At 34.7% G+C, this 16,615-nt stretch overlaps 1 protein-coding gene across 16 annotated transcripts in view; it reads right to left on the bottom strand.

Moving 5' to 3' along the window:
* rg (rugose) overlaps window positions 1-16,615 on the bottom strand; it is a 483,271-nt gene that overhangs the window by 114,217 nt on the left and 352,439 nt on the right. For 15 of the 16 annotated variants that reach the window (XM_066406800.1, XM_066406798.1, XM_066406795.1 and 12 more), the window contains 7 exons: window positions 11,274-11,398; window positions 8,939-9,046; window positions 7,149-7,392; window positions 3,861-4,375; window positions 3,553-3,805; window positions 2,803-2,997; window positions 697-833 (listed from right to left, as the gene is read on the bottom strand). In XM_066406800.1, the coding sequence (XP_066262897.1) occupies window positions 697-833; window positions 2,803-2,997; window positions 3,553-3,805; window positions 3,861-4,375; window positions 7,149-7,392; window positions 8,939-9,046; window positions 11,274-11,398 (1,577 nt within the window). The remainder of the gene's footprint in view (window positions 1-696; window positions 834-2,802; window positions 2,998-3,552; window positions 3,806-3,860; window positions 4,376-7,148; window positions 7,393-8,938; window positions 9,047-11,273; window positions 11,399-16,615) is intronic. The other variant, XM_066406799.1, reaches the window with a different exon arrangement.

The following is a 16,615-nucleotide window of genomic DNA, read 5'->3' on the forward strand; positions in this document are numbered from 1 at the left end:
AACGATGACCTCCAGGGAGTTTCAAAAACATGATTCGATTTTCATACTTTTATAACTATACCCATGTATTTGATAAATGATCACCACCTTCAAAAAGTTTTCTGTTAATTTTTTGTTCCATTCGAGGACCGTAGCTATGAAAATTACACTAATGCTCCCATTTTATGCGTTAAAATGGGAATACTGAAGTTTCAGATTTATAATATGCAAAGTCGAGTAAAAAGGGTTTGTAGAAGGATAATGGATCCATCATCACTTACTTTGATGCGACTAAAACTATCAGGGTTGTATTTCCCAGCAAAGAGATATTTTTTTATCGGTGGCAAACAATCGGCGAGTAGGACTTTATTGTTTTATATGTGCCTGATAACAAGAATGGGAATGGATTCTGAATGCAGATTTTAAGCCGTTTCTCGTGTTTTATTATTTCGATTGCGATTTTATGGGCAGCTGGTTTTGGGCCGTACCTTTGCAGTGCCTTATGTTGGTCACGAAGCTACCAGGCCGCACTGCATAAATAAATATTTATTTAAATATAATCAAGGGGACCTTGCCATGTGGACAGCAGATGGAATGGAAAAGCGAGTCTCTGGAGGTGTCGTTTAAAACTCATTTTATGCGAAGAACTCCAAGAAAGAGTCAATATCCGTTATGAGACAAACAGTGCTCCTATCTTCAAAAAAACACGTAACTTACCTCGCTATCAACCTTTTTAAATTCTTCGTCGTCCTCGTCCACTTCAAAATATAGCTCTGCTGACGTCACTGATACCATACCAGGGGCGACAATTCCCGGTGCAATTAATTGAGCTTTGGTGCTAATATTTACTGGACCTGAATTGAGAGAAATTTTAATTAGTAATTCCTTTGACTTGCTTCAAAAATAACGTTGTTGATCTTTGAAACAACCGTTTATTTTGGGGTATCCTATTGGTCAAAAATGATTGGACACCCTATATGTTATTTAATATTTATCCATCTAATTTAAATGTAAACTTATTGACTTTCTAATCAGTGTGTTTTTATAATGTGGGCGAATTCCTTCAAACATGGAATTAAACAATTTTTATCTTGATTCGGTTGTGGTTCCTATGTATTTTATCCATATTTATGTTAGATTTTATAACTACTTATGTTAGCATGTTTATTTTATCTTTTAGAGCTTTCTTTTATTCGTCGATGAACGCATAGATAACACCAAATTCCATCGTTTAAATTCTCTTTTCCCTTCATAATGTACCATTGCATTTTTATTTACAGACACTTCAGTTTACGATGAAATCTATATTCATCGAGAGACTTTGATGATTCACCGATTAACGGTTTAATACCATAGAAGGAATCTAGGATAAAAATGTACTCTATAGGGATTCCGTAAAGTATTAAAAGCATAAAAATGATTAAATTAAGATAGATGCGCCTTAATAATCATTGGTTCAGAACTTTTCAAATTAAAGAAAATCTGATTATTCCCGAAGATATTTGAGAAAACCTTAATTTTAACGATTTTCGTATTACTTATCCGGGATTCCTTATACTGTATGCCGGAGATCTTCCACCCGGAGACTATACCCGTCATTTGGTGGTTGCGAAAATATAAGTCGATTTGCTTTAACGTCAATAATATGTGTTTTACGGTCCTCCAAAAAACGAAAATTCCTATTTTTCAAGGAGATTTTTTTGAAACTAGCGAATTTTAGGAGCAAGCATAATATGACAAAAAATGTTCGAGCATTAAGGGTTTATCAAAAGATTGCTATAGATAAAAGGGTTGTTCTTCACAATTCCTATGGTTTGACTAATTTCGAATACAACTAGCAATGCTGCAAGAACGAAAATATTTTTAAGTCGTCTTCTTGGTCATATTTCGTAATAAGATTGCCTTCGAAACCATTCCAAGACTCAGTATACAAAAAGCAATGGACACTTTGAATACATGTTAAATTAAGAAATTTATTGTTACTTTAAGGCTTTAAATTTGTTATTTACCTACTAATGTTTCCATTTGTAATAAAATTCTGTTCACATTTATAAAAAAACTCTGATGATGGTCTCTTTTAAATCAAAATGCTAGAAAATGTTATCATGTGATATATCGTTGAAAAGCCCTTAATGAACACATTCAAAATATGCCAAAATTTATCCAGGTCCGCATTTAAAAAAATAAAGTTGGGGTCATTATTTCGAGAACTAGACCAATTATAAAATTTAGAAAGTCACACATATCAAGAGCCCAGAAAACTGGAAAATCGCGTTATTTGTGTAAATCTTTACTCTTCGATTTATCTTGAAAATTAAATTTTAGCATTTTTCAGATTTTTCCCAATGTTTAGAAAAATCAGAACAAATTAGCAACACTGTTTCCGAATATTGACTAAGCTCCAAGTTTGACACATTTTCTCTAATTTAACTAACCTCATATCTTTTGCGGTTTTCAAGATACCAATGGTGAGCATCGAAATTTTTACCACCCTATATAGGTATGTTTGGTTAATCAATTAAGAATGACTTCGTCTAATACCCTATTTAGTGTCATGCATTACCTACCAAACACTCTGTATAGATTACAGGTAGGCACAAGAATAATTAATTAGCATGGTTCTCGCATAAAAACAGTTCAACAAGGTGTACAAAAAACCTTCAAAAACTTATGTTGTTGTGTTTGACTTATGTGTATTATGATACAAATTTCATAACGCAGCCCATTGTTGTACCAACCCAAGTTTGTGAAAGAAGAGGTGAAGCGAGGAATCTTGCAATTGGCCGTATTATTCACACATTATACGACCTCAGTACATCTTACCATTGAGATCACTGTCTAATTCTCGATCTTCCGTTAAAAGTTCGCTATCATCTACTAGTTCAGTAGACTGATTTTGTTGATAGCTTCGGCTATTCGCCAAATGAGCATGGAACTCTTCACGTGCCTGCAACAGCGCATCCTCAGGTGCCCCATGTTCTATTGCTGCCTTTAGACTTGCTTCGGGGTGCGTTGTACCTGGAATATTTATTTAGTACAATAATTGCATAAAACAGACTATATTTCTAATGTCGTTAATTTAATAAGTAATTCAACGTTGAAGGACCATGAGCGATTGAGAAAAGGACTTTAACAGTAATTCACATATTTTTAATATTCATCTCTGGTAGATTTTAGTTTACCATTTTTTTTCGTTTTTCTACTTTTCTCTCCTAAGTTTTGAAGATGGTGATAGAATCGTCACTGAAATGTGCTCAGTGACACGTCTAATGTCACTGAGTATATTAACTTGCGTCTACATTTCAGCCCTTAGTAAAAGGTAAATGTTATTCTTAATTAGTTTAGTTATATAGGGTTGAGAAAGACCCCTATACAATGGATGAAGAGCAACCTTGTAAATTAATTGTAAGGTAGAATTACTAAAAAGTGCAATTAAAAGTAAACGGCAAGCATTGTGGACAAGACGAATGATTCTTATTAGCTGGACATTTAAGATCTAAAATATCATTTCATTAGAGGAGTTTAATTTAGTGAATGACAAAATCGCGATATGTAAGTACCTATAATTCTTACCTAAAGGATTATGAACGAACCGCTTTCTTCTTCTCGCATCATCCTCCCAAGCGTCTAACTTCCAGAATTCAGTTAACTTGTACTCGTTCGGATCTGCTGTTCCCCATGCTCCATGTTTATTTGACAAAATGTTGCGTATTTTTTCCAACAGTTTTCCAGCGGTTACATTGTCACGTCTTCTGGCTGAGGTTATTAAGTGATCACACATGCGTTCTTCTTCTTTGCGCTCAATCAGCGTCTGAGCACATTGCGTCTAGAAGAGAAGTTATTATAAGTAAGCAATTGCCTCAATATAATACAACACAGACCTCAAAATCAGCGTGCTTCAACACATCATCAGCTCTCATCCTATTTAGTATGAAATCGGCCTCATTGGCCACACGAACAATGTGATCCTTCATGGCGTGCGACAACAATCTTCCCTCATTAATCAGTTCGATAAAGGCCAAACCGGCATGTTTTTGAAGCGAATTTTGCCACTCCTGAGAACACAACAACATAACTAGTTCGACCACGGAATTGCTGTTTTTGAACGTTGTCAGCCCTTTGCCTTCCATGAGAAGTTCTTGCCCATGAGATCCAACCAAAGTTTTTGATAAGAACGGAGCGAAATCGACCATAATTTCTCGTAAAAGGGGACAGACCGACCCCAAAGCCATTTCCAGTTTTTGAGTTAAAGACGCTTCCCGTGAAGGCGTGGGAAGGGAGATGTGATCCACAATGCTGCTTACTGGAAGGTCATCAGGGCACACCTGGGTGGTGGGAGGTTGCAGAACGTTTTCTGGTACTCGAACTACTGAGATTTGAGCCAAATGCTTCTCGCCTGTCAACACAGAAAGAAAATTATTTAAAACTAAAAAAAAGTAATAATGAAATTTGCTATAGCGTAGAAAATGAGTATTTTGACCATGATGTTACATATTACGTCTCATTTGTCTTTCATTTGATTGAATACGTCAGCTGAGATGAACATCTGTTATATTATGCTTATTGACACTTTATAGATCTTAATACGGAGATAGTCCCAGAAGTGTTCGACTTAACACTTAAATTTTTTAAAAAATGGGAAAATATTACGTTATTTCTCATCATAGTCTTCTTCGAGGCTGACACTTTTCTCAGTGATGTTCTATTGCCTTCTATACCCCCTGTATAGTAAGAAGTTTCGAATGTTTCAAAATAGACATCGGACTCCACCTCTTCATTATTGGCAAATCCCTTTCCACCGAGTCATTTTTTTTAAGTTTGGAAATAAAAAGTAATTGAAAGGTGTTAAATCTGGCGAATGGGGTGGATGAGGAAAAAGTTCGAAACCAAGTTGATTGATTTTCGCTATCGCGATGATGGAAATGTGGATTGGTGCGTTATCTTGATGAAACAAGATTTTCTTTATTGCCAAATGCGGTCGCTTTTTCCTAATTTCTTCGCTCAAATGCTGCAATAAATTTGTGCAATATTCTCTGTTTATTGTTTTGCCTTTAGGGAGATAGTTAATAAAAATTATCCCACGTGCAACTCAAAAAACTGACACCATCACTTTTCCTGGATATGGAACAGTTTTCGTTCTCTTTGGAGCCGATTCTCCCTTTTGAATCCATTGTTTTGACTGCTCTTTCATCTCAAGTATGAAATAATGGACTTATGTTTCATCCATGGTTATGAATTCATGCAAAAACTCAGCTTTATTGTTGCAAAACTTTGTCAAACACTCCCTTTTTGTTCAGTTGTGAGTGATCGCGGCATTCATCTTTCGCACAGCTTTCTCATATTTAATTGTTAGGTCAAAATGAGATGTAGAGTACTTTTTGAAATGCCTATTATATCTGCTAACTCGCATAATTTTAGCCAGTACAGTTTTGCGGATTTCCACCACAATTTCTGGAATGACCGCCTCATTGGATTGACCACTGTGGAGTTCGTCTTGGCAACTCATACGACCGCATTTAAACTTTGCCGCCCAATTTTATAGTTGTTAACGAAAGACCAAATTCCCTCAGAGTAGAATTTAATTCCGCTTTGATATTAGAGGGCCTTTCAAATGAAAGCATTGAATCACGTATCGATGACTAATTTTTCCCATGTTCATAAAATCTTTAAAAGTATTCACTAAAAACGGCTCCAAAACACACATCAATTAACGTAGCACCCTCAAACTTTAGACGTAAGCCTTCTAAGTCTTTGTAATATATGCAAATTTTTAACAAGAAAAGTGTCTTCTACATGTCAGGTAGGATATTCCTGGAACTATCCTCGTACATAATACATTTCTAATGATAGAATGACCTACATAAAAAAATCAGCAATTACTAGCACGTACTATGTAACGAACCTTGATAGTGTTAGGTAATATTATTATACACAAGTTAGCAACTAATTAGTGCTGATATTTTCACATTTATATGGCAACCACGTATATTTGACATAGAATAAGGTTTTCCATCGAAGGCCAGAGTCTTGTTAGTATACATTGACTCATCCTGTATGGGACCTTTCAATTTATACAGGGTGAGTCAGTTCATAGTAGCAGGATCCTGGCATTTGATATAGTACCTAGTAGTAGTTTTAAGTTTATTAAGTCATGTAAATATATGTTGATAAACGCTTCGTTTCTGAGATATAGGATGTCAAAGTTTTGGAGGTTTTTTTTTGTATTTTCCACACAGCTCCTACAAGTTTTGAGATGATTTGTTCAATTTTTTTTATCACTTGTTACTTATGGTGGTCGACAAGTTTCGACGTGTCTAGATAATTTAAAAACCTACAGGGTGATATTTTTTCGGCGGTCAAGCGCCCTGTTATTGTTCAGAATTTTTTGTGGTGCGCCACTGACTGTTTGATCTCAAAAATTTGGATTCCACGTTCAATTTAGAAACTTTTCGTATTTTGCAGTTTTATCGTATCTCTTATCGTTTCTGAATAATTAAAAAAAAAGCCTCTCAATTTAACGTGAAATCCAAATTTGTGAGATTAAGCAATTAGTGACGTACCACAAAAAATTCTGGACAGTAAAAGGAGGATTGACCCCCGAAAAAATATCACCCTGCAGGTTTTCAAATCGCCTGGACACGTCAAAACTTGTGAATCATCATCGGTAACAAATGGTAAAAATTGAAATAAAATATCTCAAAAACTGTAGGAGCTGTGTGGAAAATACTTTTAAAAATCTAAAACTTTGACATCCTGTTGCTCAAGGATGAAGCATTTGTCTACATATGTTTATATGACTTACTGACCTTAAAATAATGTACTCTATCTGATGCCAGATTCCTGCTAGCATAAATTGACTCATCCTGTATATAAAACGTGAAAAACTTATGATTCTGAAAAGCATTCTTATTAAGTTTTAGATTGCGCAACTTTGTTCTAGTTTCGGCAACCTCACATCTCTTAGGATAATTGTAATTTCAATGCTAGAGCTCGAAAAACGTGGATTTATATCATTGATAAGGAAATTATGCATTTTTTTCAAATACCTAAGAATAACGATAGAAATACTTTGATGAGGTCCATACGAGCAGTGCGTTTAGGAGCCCGCAAATATGTCAAACTTAAAAAAACTTGAGTGTAAGTTATACTTAACTCTAAAAGATACTCACCTCTATCAGACGTGGGACTTTCAATATTACCCTCCATGTCCAACCCATGAGAATGCGAAATGTTTTCCGCGTTCCGGGTTTCCTCTTTAAGATCATTCCGTGGATCATCCTCGTTTAGATTAATATCAGTCCAGTTGTCATCGTTTGACATGATTTTGTTGTCTTCCGGTAGTTCCGTGGTAGATCCGACGTTGTTTGTGTCAGTTGAGTTCACAGAGTTTACGTCATCCATCGAATCAGTACTCTACGGTATATTTAAATGCTAATAGGTAAATATTGAAGCTTTCGATATGGTTACGACATCGTAACATTTAGTGGGGTCTTGATTAACATCCTACATGCAGTTTCATGCAAAGGCAACATTCAAGCAAACTGTTATTAATGATAATAATCGCATCCGGAGTAAGAAAAATTCCATTAAATTATGAATTCCGTACTAGATTTGAAGGAGGTAAGAGAAACCTATCAAAAGCCAATGATCTATAACACAGTGAAGATATCAACGGATCAACGCAAAAAGGGCAGATAAATGTCTTTCATGCAGAGGACTAAATGAAAATTATTTTGTAAATTAATATTTTTAAAATACATTAGGGGCCGCTAGGAATTTTCTCAATCTCAAAGAGATCTGCTTTTGGTTGTGGGGGCAACTGTGCAACAGTGCCATTATACATACATACTCGTACATACATGTGCCACCAGATAGTTACCGATTTTCTATCTCTTATGGTTTCTCTAACCCCAATGTCCGAACGGAAATTTGAGATACCCTGTATAGTGATAATATTAGATATTATGGGAAAATAATGGAAAAGGAACTGAGAATTAAAGTAGATATAGAAAATGAATCGCTCGACGAATAATGCGACGACAAGTGTTTCTATTTATTGGCTTCATCAGGCATGTGTGTGTGGATATAGAATCGTTTATTATGTGCTTTTTTAATTTTTTTTTTTAATGTAAACTGGCTCCTTTCGTTTTTAAAATATTTGGAAAGAAATTAAAATCGACGATTTTTATTTCGTGGTGCTTTCGCTATCATTATTCTAATCTCGACACTTGTTAAATAACTGCGATCGAACGACGAAATAAAAAACAGCTGATTAGCATTTTTTCAAAAGAGTTTTGAAACGAGAATACAATTATCTAAAACTTTTCATATTTTAAAATTTCTTTAACTTTAACAATAACCTAGATGTCAATAGTGAGCATTAAATTGAGAAATCACACTATCTTTCTGAACCTGGACACAGCATGGGATATCCGTAGACTTACGCCGTATAATGGAAAGAGGAATATGGGAACCATGGGTGCACATCTGCTCACTCATGTGTGGAAACACCCAAAAGTTCTCCAATTTCGAATTCGACTCCAAGACGTAGGATAGGGCATTAGGTGCTTCAAAGGCTTAAATTCATATGGTGAAATATGGTGCAGGGTAATACATTTTCTTTGTCGAGTCTCTTGTAAGTGTCTCCATCAAATTCAGAGGAAATCATAAAGTTCAAGGAATTTTTTCAAAGCGCCCGGTTCAGGTCCGCTCATTACTACGTACATGGCGTAGTATGAAAACCAGCAAATAATGTGCAATTCATATTGACGACAAAATAAATGACTGTTTCAGTTACTTACGTAATAATGAACTGAACTGAATTAAGCCTGTTACGCACTTAAAGCCCTGGTCAAATTATAAAGAAAACCTGATACCAGAAAATTCAAACTAAACGTAAGTAAAATACAGTTCATTCGCAAATCTCCGTAAATTTGACCACAGCTAGAGCTGGATTTACCTTTTTTACAACACGAGCACTGTTACAACCTCGAGCATGCCTTATTCCATCCAAAGAGTAATCTACAGTAAACCCATGTCCCAAAGACGGGCGTGGTCTAGCGTTAACCTACGGTTACGGAACGCCGTAATGGCAAAGCAGAGCAATGTTAGTTAGCAGTCGGAGGAAATATAAAGTATTTATTTAAAAATTAGTAAATCAGTGGGCGACTAATATGGATTACCTACTTAATATGGAATCAATTTCTCCCATTGATTCTTTATGGTACTATTCTGTAATTATCTTACTTCGATGTAGCTAACTTACAGCGATGTATTACTGTAACTGTCATAGTTGCAGATAAACATCGCAAAGACCGGAGGGAGATAGTTACAGACACCACAGACATCACATTATTATTTGAAATGAAAAAATTACACTTGATGGCCCTACTTTGATGTTTTGAAGCTGAGAAATATTTTCCATTTAGGTACTCTAATAGTAAAAATGAAATAATGAACGAAGAAATTTTCCGGTGCACTGAGCTGCATTGTGCGGGTGAACTTCTCCAAAATGCCAACACCAAAACGTTATATCAAACCAAAATCGAACACTGACCTATTAAACTATCAATATACTATAGTGGCATCTATTAAACTTAGAAACTGCCGTGGTAGACTACGGAATTTAGACTTAAAATTTTAGCTGAATACTAACAATGAAATAAAAATTTTAAAATAAATTTGAGAATTTTAGCTGGATGATTAGGAGTGAAACAGGATGCGATTGTAACTAAAAAAAAATATGATGTTGACCAGTCTCGATTATTGACTAGAACTTTCCATCTTGGCCTGTTTAGTTAATGAATGTTAAAGTCCGGTTTCCAACAGGATTTTCCATAACTTCTTGTCGTAATTGACTCACAAAAAACACTCACCTCTACAGAATTTTTTTTATCTTTAAAATTTTTTTAACACGCACTGGACTTTTTCAAACTGGCATTAAGTCTTAATTGTAGTACGTTTAGAAGTTAGTCCCTAACTAGTCAAGGCTAATCTCAAAAAATTGAAAATTTTAATTATGAATCTTATTGTATTTTACAAGAATCGTTTCGCCTGTCTGGGAACACACTGTAGAAGAAACGATGTCTGGGATTCAATTTTTACGATGAACTTAATGGCAAAAATCGCATTTTGATATCTATCACCACTTACAGTCTGAGAGGTGCAAGACGTTTTTCGAAATTGTGCTTTTTAGAAGCATCTGGCACTGACATTACTTCTGTTATATGTAGATCGTTTAGAAATAGGACTACCCCTTTAAATGTATTGAATCACCCTGCACATAAGTATTATTATAAATATAACTATACTCATAATATAAAACGTGGTTGACATTGAACAATCTTAAAAGAAAAGTCCTCATTCTCTCTTTAAAAATGCCCAATTTTAACTACCTTTAATATATTGGGATAGTTCGTTGAGTGTATACTGCAATAATCAAATGTGAAATTATATTCACGTGAACATATGACGTGCTGGGTCTTTGACATTAGGTCAGTAATTAACCATTATTTTCGCGTTATACTGCTGCCTGGATACTTGGTGGAAAAACAATTCAAATCTTAAAAATGAATTATTTAACATAAAAGAACTACATATAACGCTATAATATACAATAAATTCTCTGTTGTAACCTAATGAAAATGTAGGAAGTTTACAAAAAGGATATAGTACCCTGCCTCAGTAATTGCTAAAGGGCCACCTTGTACATTCCTATCTACATAAGGTTGTGAATAATTATGGAAAGAATACAAATTTTTGAAACAATGTTATTTTAGTAAAATCCCATAGACCCGTCGATTTAGTTTTCGATTGGTGCATTATTTTAAGGCTGTTTCGAATTATATAGAATATTAAAATTGATAGAGTATGGAACATTCACGTATAAAATAATTCATTTAGGTTAAAGACTATTGCCACCCATTGCAGACTTAACTAGAGATGAAAAACTGGTTGATTTCATTTAGAAATCCAAAACAATAGTTATATATATATTTTTAGCTCACCATCTATATTTCGAAATAGTTTTAAAATGTGCCCAAAATGAAAACCAAATCGCCTTATTAAAGCGATTTTACTGAAATTGGTTTGATACGTCGTTTAAACACCCTGTAATTACTAATTTATCCAAATAAAATTCATATTTACAGGAGTTATTTACACCTCTAATGTCGTAAAATATTATCAATTATCACACACTAAATAACTAATAGGTACTGGGTACTGTTAAATGTTTATATAGTATCAAAGAACCAAAATTCCAACAGCCCGTTCATATGGGCAGAAGTTCTTACCTTAATGGATGCAGGCCCTGAATGCAACTCATTTTCGTGGTTCAAAGAGTTAGTATCCTCCATGACGTAGGCAGTGATGACATCATAATCACCATCGTCTTGGCTCTGGTGCAACGCCCTCGGAGCTATAGAAAAGTAGAAAATAGTCTTATCATTTTTGGTTAATTATGACAATGGCAAAGCGAACACATAGTTGGGGATAATACGAAAAAAACGGAATTGATAACTCATAAATAGTCAAACTACGTCAAATAATTACAAAAATTACGAAATACATTTTAGGGTGTCACCATAAGTTTTATATATAAATAAAATGGAACTGTATACCTACATGGTACGCTACTGAAGTATTTTTAAAAAGCGAAAATTGGCAATTGCAACTACGTTAGGTATCTCGTAAAATGTTTAGTGTAGAAAAAAACTGTTCTGGATAGATATTTTTGCATAAACTACTATGAGCCTTCTAAAATAATTGTGATCTTTCGTTTTAGAGATATTACAAAAACTAAAATTCTTTGAAACTGAAGTTATATACAGGGTGCTATATATTTAATGCGACAGCAATTATCGCAAAACCTCATAGAGACAGAAAAACGGTTCGAATGCAAGAGTTATGATGGAGGCAAAGATATTGGCTGAACATTATTTCAAGCACACGGAGTGACTGAAAATGTTCAATAAGATTCAACTTTTTCAACATTTAAATGAATCTCCTTGTATACCGGATGACAATAGAAAACGAGACATCCTGTAACTTTTATGATATTTGAGGTGTAAAACTTTGCTTCCGCTGTTTTCCTATAGAAGGCTTTAGTGGTAAGTAGAGGCCGAAATAAATAGATCACAGACGTTGTGTAATAAACTTAGGCATCTATCAATATAACCACATAGAACCATTAGTCGATTTGTGTTTGCGTCATAAAGTTCTTTTCGATTAGAAATGTCAGTTTATGAGCCAAATTCTCTGTATTTGCAGGAGGTTTAAATGTTCTGCTTAAATATGAAGAAATCTGCGGCTGAGGTGCATCACATGCCCTAAATTACTTATGATGAGGCCGCTACTAGTGAAAGAACGTAAGGGAGTGGCTGCATCGTTTCAAGAACTAAAATTTTCAAATCGGAGACCGGCATAGCGATGGAAGAGAAAAGCTTTTCGAAGATGCAGAATTGGAGGCATTACTCGATGAAGACTCGTGTCAAAGTCAAGAAGAATTAGCACGATCATTGGGAGTTTGCGTTTGAGCCGAGCATTAAAAGACAAACGGCTGCAATACATACATATATAGAGACACACTATATAGTGATTTTGTAGCTCGAACCCACGTTGCGAAAGTAGTCAAGACATACCTGAAAACGTTGAAATGAAAAGTCCTACCCCACCCGCCATATTTTTCTGGCATTGCTCCCTCTAACTATCATTTCTTTCGTTCAGTGATACATGGTCTAGTCGACCAGCACTTCTGACCTTATGAAGAAGTAAAAAATTGGATCAATTCATGGATCGCTCGGTTGTCATGGATGACCAGTTTTTTCAACGCAGGATTCGTACGCTGTCCGAAAGATGGGAGAAAGTAGTGGCCAGCGATGGATAATACTTTGCATCACGAATGTATGTATAACTCGTATTTTACAATAAAACCTCGAATTTCTGGAAAAAAACCGCGGAAGCAAAGGTCGTACATCTTTTATAAAAATTTCAAAGTTGGAGTACTTATACAAAACAACATTTAAATTTTTCTGGATAATTTTAAATGTAGAAATAACTACCGAAAAACAAGAAAATATTCCAGAATTTTCAGCTACTTTGGACAATTACTGTAAAGGCTTGTTTAAAGCTCTGCAGAATAAAATACTACAAATATTGTATACATAAACTACGGCAATCTGTATTGCTACTCACTATATGTACCATATATTAAGGTTTAAATATCTATACTACATGAGCAACGAAAAGTAATATAAATAAGTTTGAGGTCAAAGATAACCATCGAGCTTTAATAGTCTTCAAAATTGCAAGATTAGTGCCATTTTTAATATTTTCTGTGGAAAAAAATACAAGATAGAGCCAAACAAGTTAAAAAATGCAAATGGTTCTGTGATGGAGGGTTAATACTTAAATAGAGGCAACCATAACTAATCTACAAGCAAATACAAAACCACATAAAAAAGTGACATACGGCGTGCAAGTGAATCAAGGGAAAGTCTCCTGTTTTGTGGGAAGAAAATTACCACTAATAAGGTGTAATTATATCGAGGAAACCTATGACGGCCGCATGGCACAACTGCTCATTTCCTTTTCAGATAGGCAAAAATCAAAAGCTACTCTATTTTCGAGTGATTTAGGGGTTATTAAGAAAAATCCCAAATTTCCTAAATTATTTTTTATGAATTTCTGCCCAGATTGAAAATAGTTATTTTTATATGGATGTTTACGCCTTCTTTTCCGTGGCATTAAATCTAAAAAAATAGCTGCAGGTTCGCCATTTTGAAAAATAGCTGCAGGTTCGCCATTTTCAAAATTGCTACGTGATTGTCGGTATTATTTTAAACCTTAGAAAGTGACCTTTTTAGAGAGGCCATATTCTATTAAGCTTCTCATTAAAAATTAGTAAGCTTATGTGAGAATTATTTTAAAGTAAGATTTTTCAATGTTTTCAGTCTGGCCAAAACCTAAAAATTCCGACTGAACTATGTCTCGCAAAGTTACTCTTTATTCAATTAGAATATTTCAACATTTCTTTACTTCGCATCTATCATAATCAACCATAATAGCCTTATTGCAGGGTGCATAAACTATCTTTGCGATAAAGGTATTGCTACTAGAGAAGTAATATTAGAAATTTTAATTCCGGCAACGCTTTGCAAAATACTTGAAGACCATTTTATGACGTCTAAAAGCATTAATTAGCTACAATATTACTGGACATATAATAAAAAATATTGTATATTTTTGTATAAGATCCTTTAGAGCTCTTGAGCCTTTTAAACCACTGTTAACCGTTGTGTCATGCGTATTTTGTGCGACATATGCATCCACATCCGTGTTCTTATACACCTACTCCATAAAATACTTACTATTACAGAAAACATTAATTATTGCATACAGCATAGCAACATAATTTTAACCGTCCTATATAAAATATAAAAATTGCAAATGATCATATATTCTGGATCCTTCTATGACCCAATTATACAGGGTGTCCCAGAAATAAGTGCCATAATTTCAACAAGTAACAGAACTCATCAATAGTAACAACTTTTGTCAAAGAAGTTTTTTTTTAAGTAACATTTACTTTTGGTATTTTTACCTATTAAAACCACTCTATGGTACCGCTCATGGATTTAAAAAAAAAATCCAAATACACACTGGATATTTTGTTGATGTTTTCTTATCATAAAGTTTTTTTGCTAACCGTGAGTCAAGCTCGATGCACCGCAAGGCTTGTATTGCTCACGATTGATACGTGTCGTTTCTGTTATTGTGTTAGCGTTTGAAAGTATTAAGAAATTTTCGTGTGAAATGCCGCGTTTTATGAACAACAAGTGGACTGATATGGTGTTAGCTTATGGGGAAGCCCGTGGAAATTCTAATCGGGCTCGAAGGAGGTTTAGGCTCGTAGGGTCTTTAGTAGGTAAGTCAAAATTTTAAATGATTTTAACAGTAAATAACGTAAAGCCCCAATAACCAGTAACTCCTCCTACTTAGCTGTACACGTTTATTAACTATTTGCAAAAAAAGACGTGTACATCAGAAAGTAGGCAAAGAATCCGGAACGTATCTATGCGAAGGATCCGAAATAGGATAAACAATTTTAGATGCCACAGGCGGGCAACGGAATTGTAATAAATCTTTTAATGAATCGAACTGGAAAAGTGTACCTCTTACGCAAAAACGTACTTGAAAAAAATGTTGCTTTTGACGAGTTCTATTATTGATTCAAATTATGGCACTTATTTCTGGGACACCCTGTATAAGGCTTAAGCTATGCTCAACTTAACCTTCAACTCACTTGAGCTCTGCCATAAGAAATCTGTCGGTGTCAAATTAACTTTAGTCGCGATACTTGGTGACACCAACGCTACTCTTATGGAATGTTTCACGTACCAGCCCTGGTTGAATAAAATCGACTTCTGAACTTTAATGCATTCCTCCTTATTCGTCTTTCCATGAGCATCAGATTTAGACCCGATTGTACAAGTCAGGCTTAAGCTCTGTTCAAGCTAAGCTTTAGCTCACTTAAGTCCTTCCAATAAGAACGTTGCTGTCACCAACAAAGATAATTTGACAGAAATGCGATTCTATAGGATGAGTCAAGTATCAGTTCTGGTTTAGCTAAACAAACTGTAGAACCATTATTGTAAAACTGAACCTGAGACGCTTCTTCGTTTTTAAAAATCAGTAGGAGACATTTTGAAATCGAAGCCCTTAAAAATGACGAAGATAGGATTTGCAGCCTTTATGTTGAGCTATTAGTTATGCCTGTGAGCCCACTTTCTACAGAGATGTTTGGCTTATTTTATGAAACGGTAAAAGAATGTAATGGTGTCATGCGACCGCAACAGATTAACGTTCTCATATTGCGTGTTCCGTTTAAGAGTGTAACCGTGTAATAATTATTATGTTTTTTGTCGGATTTAAAAAGAGACTGCTTCCAAAAGAATATGCTCACCAGGGTTTATTGAAAAGTAAAGGTATCTGCTACGATGTGAATTTCAGTTTTATTTAAATTAGACTAAAAACACAAAAATTATTGCGTTCTCACACTCTTATATACAGTATTGGCCAGAAGTAGATAGACAAAGTTATTTTCATATGGAAAATAAAAATATTCAGCTGAATATTTTTTATTGCTTAGGTATATTATTTGGCATGAAGGCACAGAAAAAAACATGCAAACCGATTTAAAATATATCGCTTCTTTCATTGGGAATACGAGAAATAAACAAAAAATGCTGGACAAAAATTGATAGACAAACAACGATCAACTGATAAATAAGGTATAAATAAGGTATAAATATGTGTGAATTTAAATATTTCCTATTATTATTTGTGCCAATCGTGCTGTACAAGATGCCACGGGGAATAAGAATTTCAGTGGATTTGAAAAACCGCATTGTTAATGCGTGTAGTCAGGGAGAGCGCCAAAGTGATATTGCTCGAAGGTTTGAAGTGAAAAAGTCGGCTGTATGGGCAATCATAAAACGTTATGAAAGAACAGGATCCGTTGAACATAAATCCAAATCGGGACGTCCCAGAAAAATGAACGAAAGAGCTGTGCGTACCCTAAAAAAAATGAGCGCTAGTAATCCGTTCATGTCTTCAAGTCAAATACAGGCAGAAT

The sequence above is a fragment of the Euwallacea similis genome, chromosome 3, assembly GCF_039881205.1.
Source record: "Euwallacea similis isolate ESF13 chromosome 3, ESF131.1, whole genome shotgun sequence".
In the NCBI taxonomy this organism is placed as follows: domain Eukaryota; kingdom Metazoa; phylum Arthropoda; class Insecta; order Coleoptera; family Curculionidae; genus Euwallacea; species Euwallacea similis.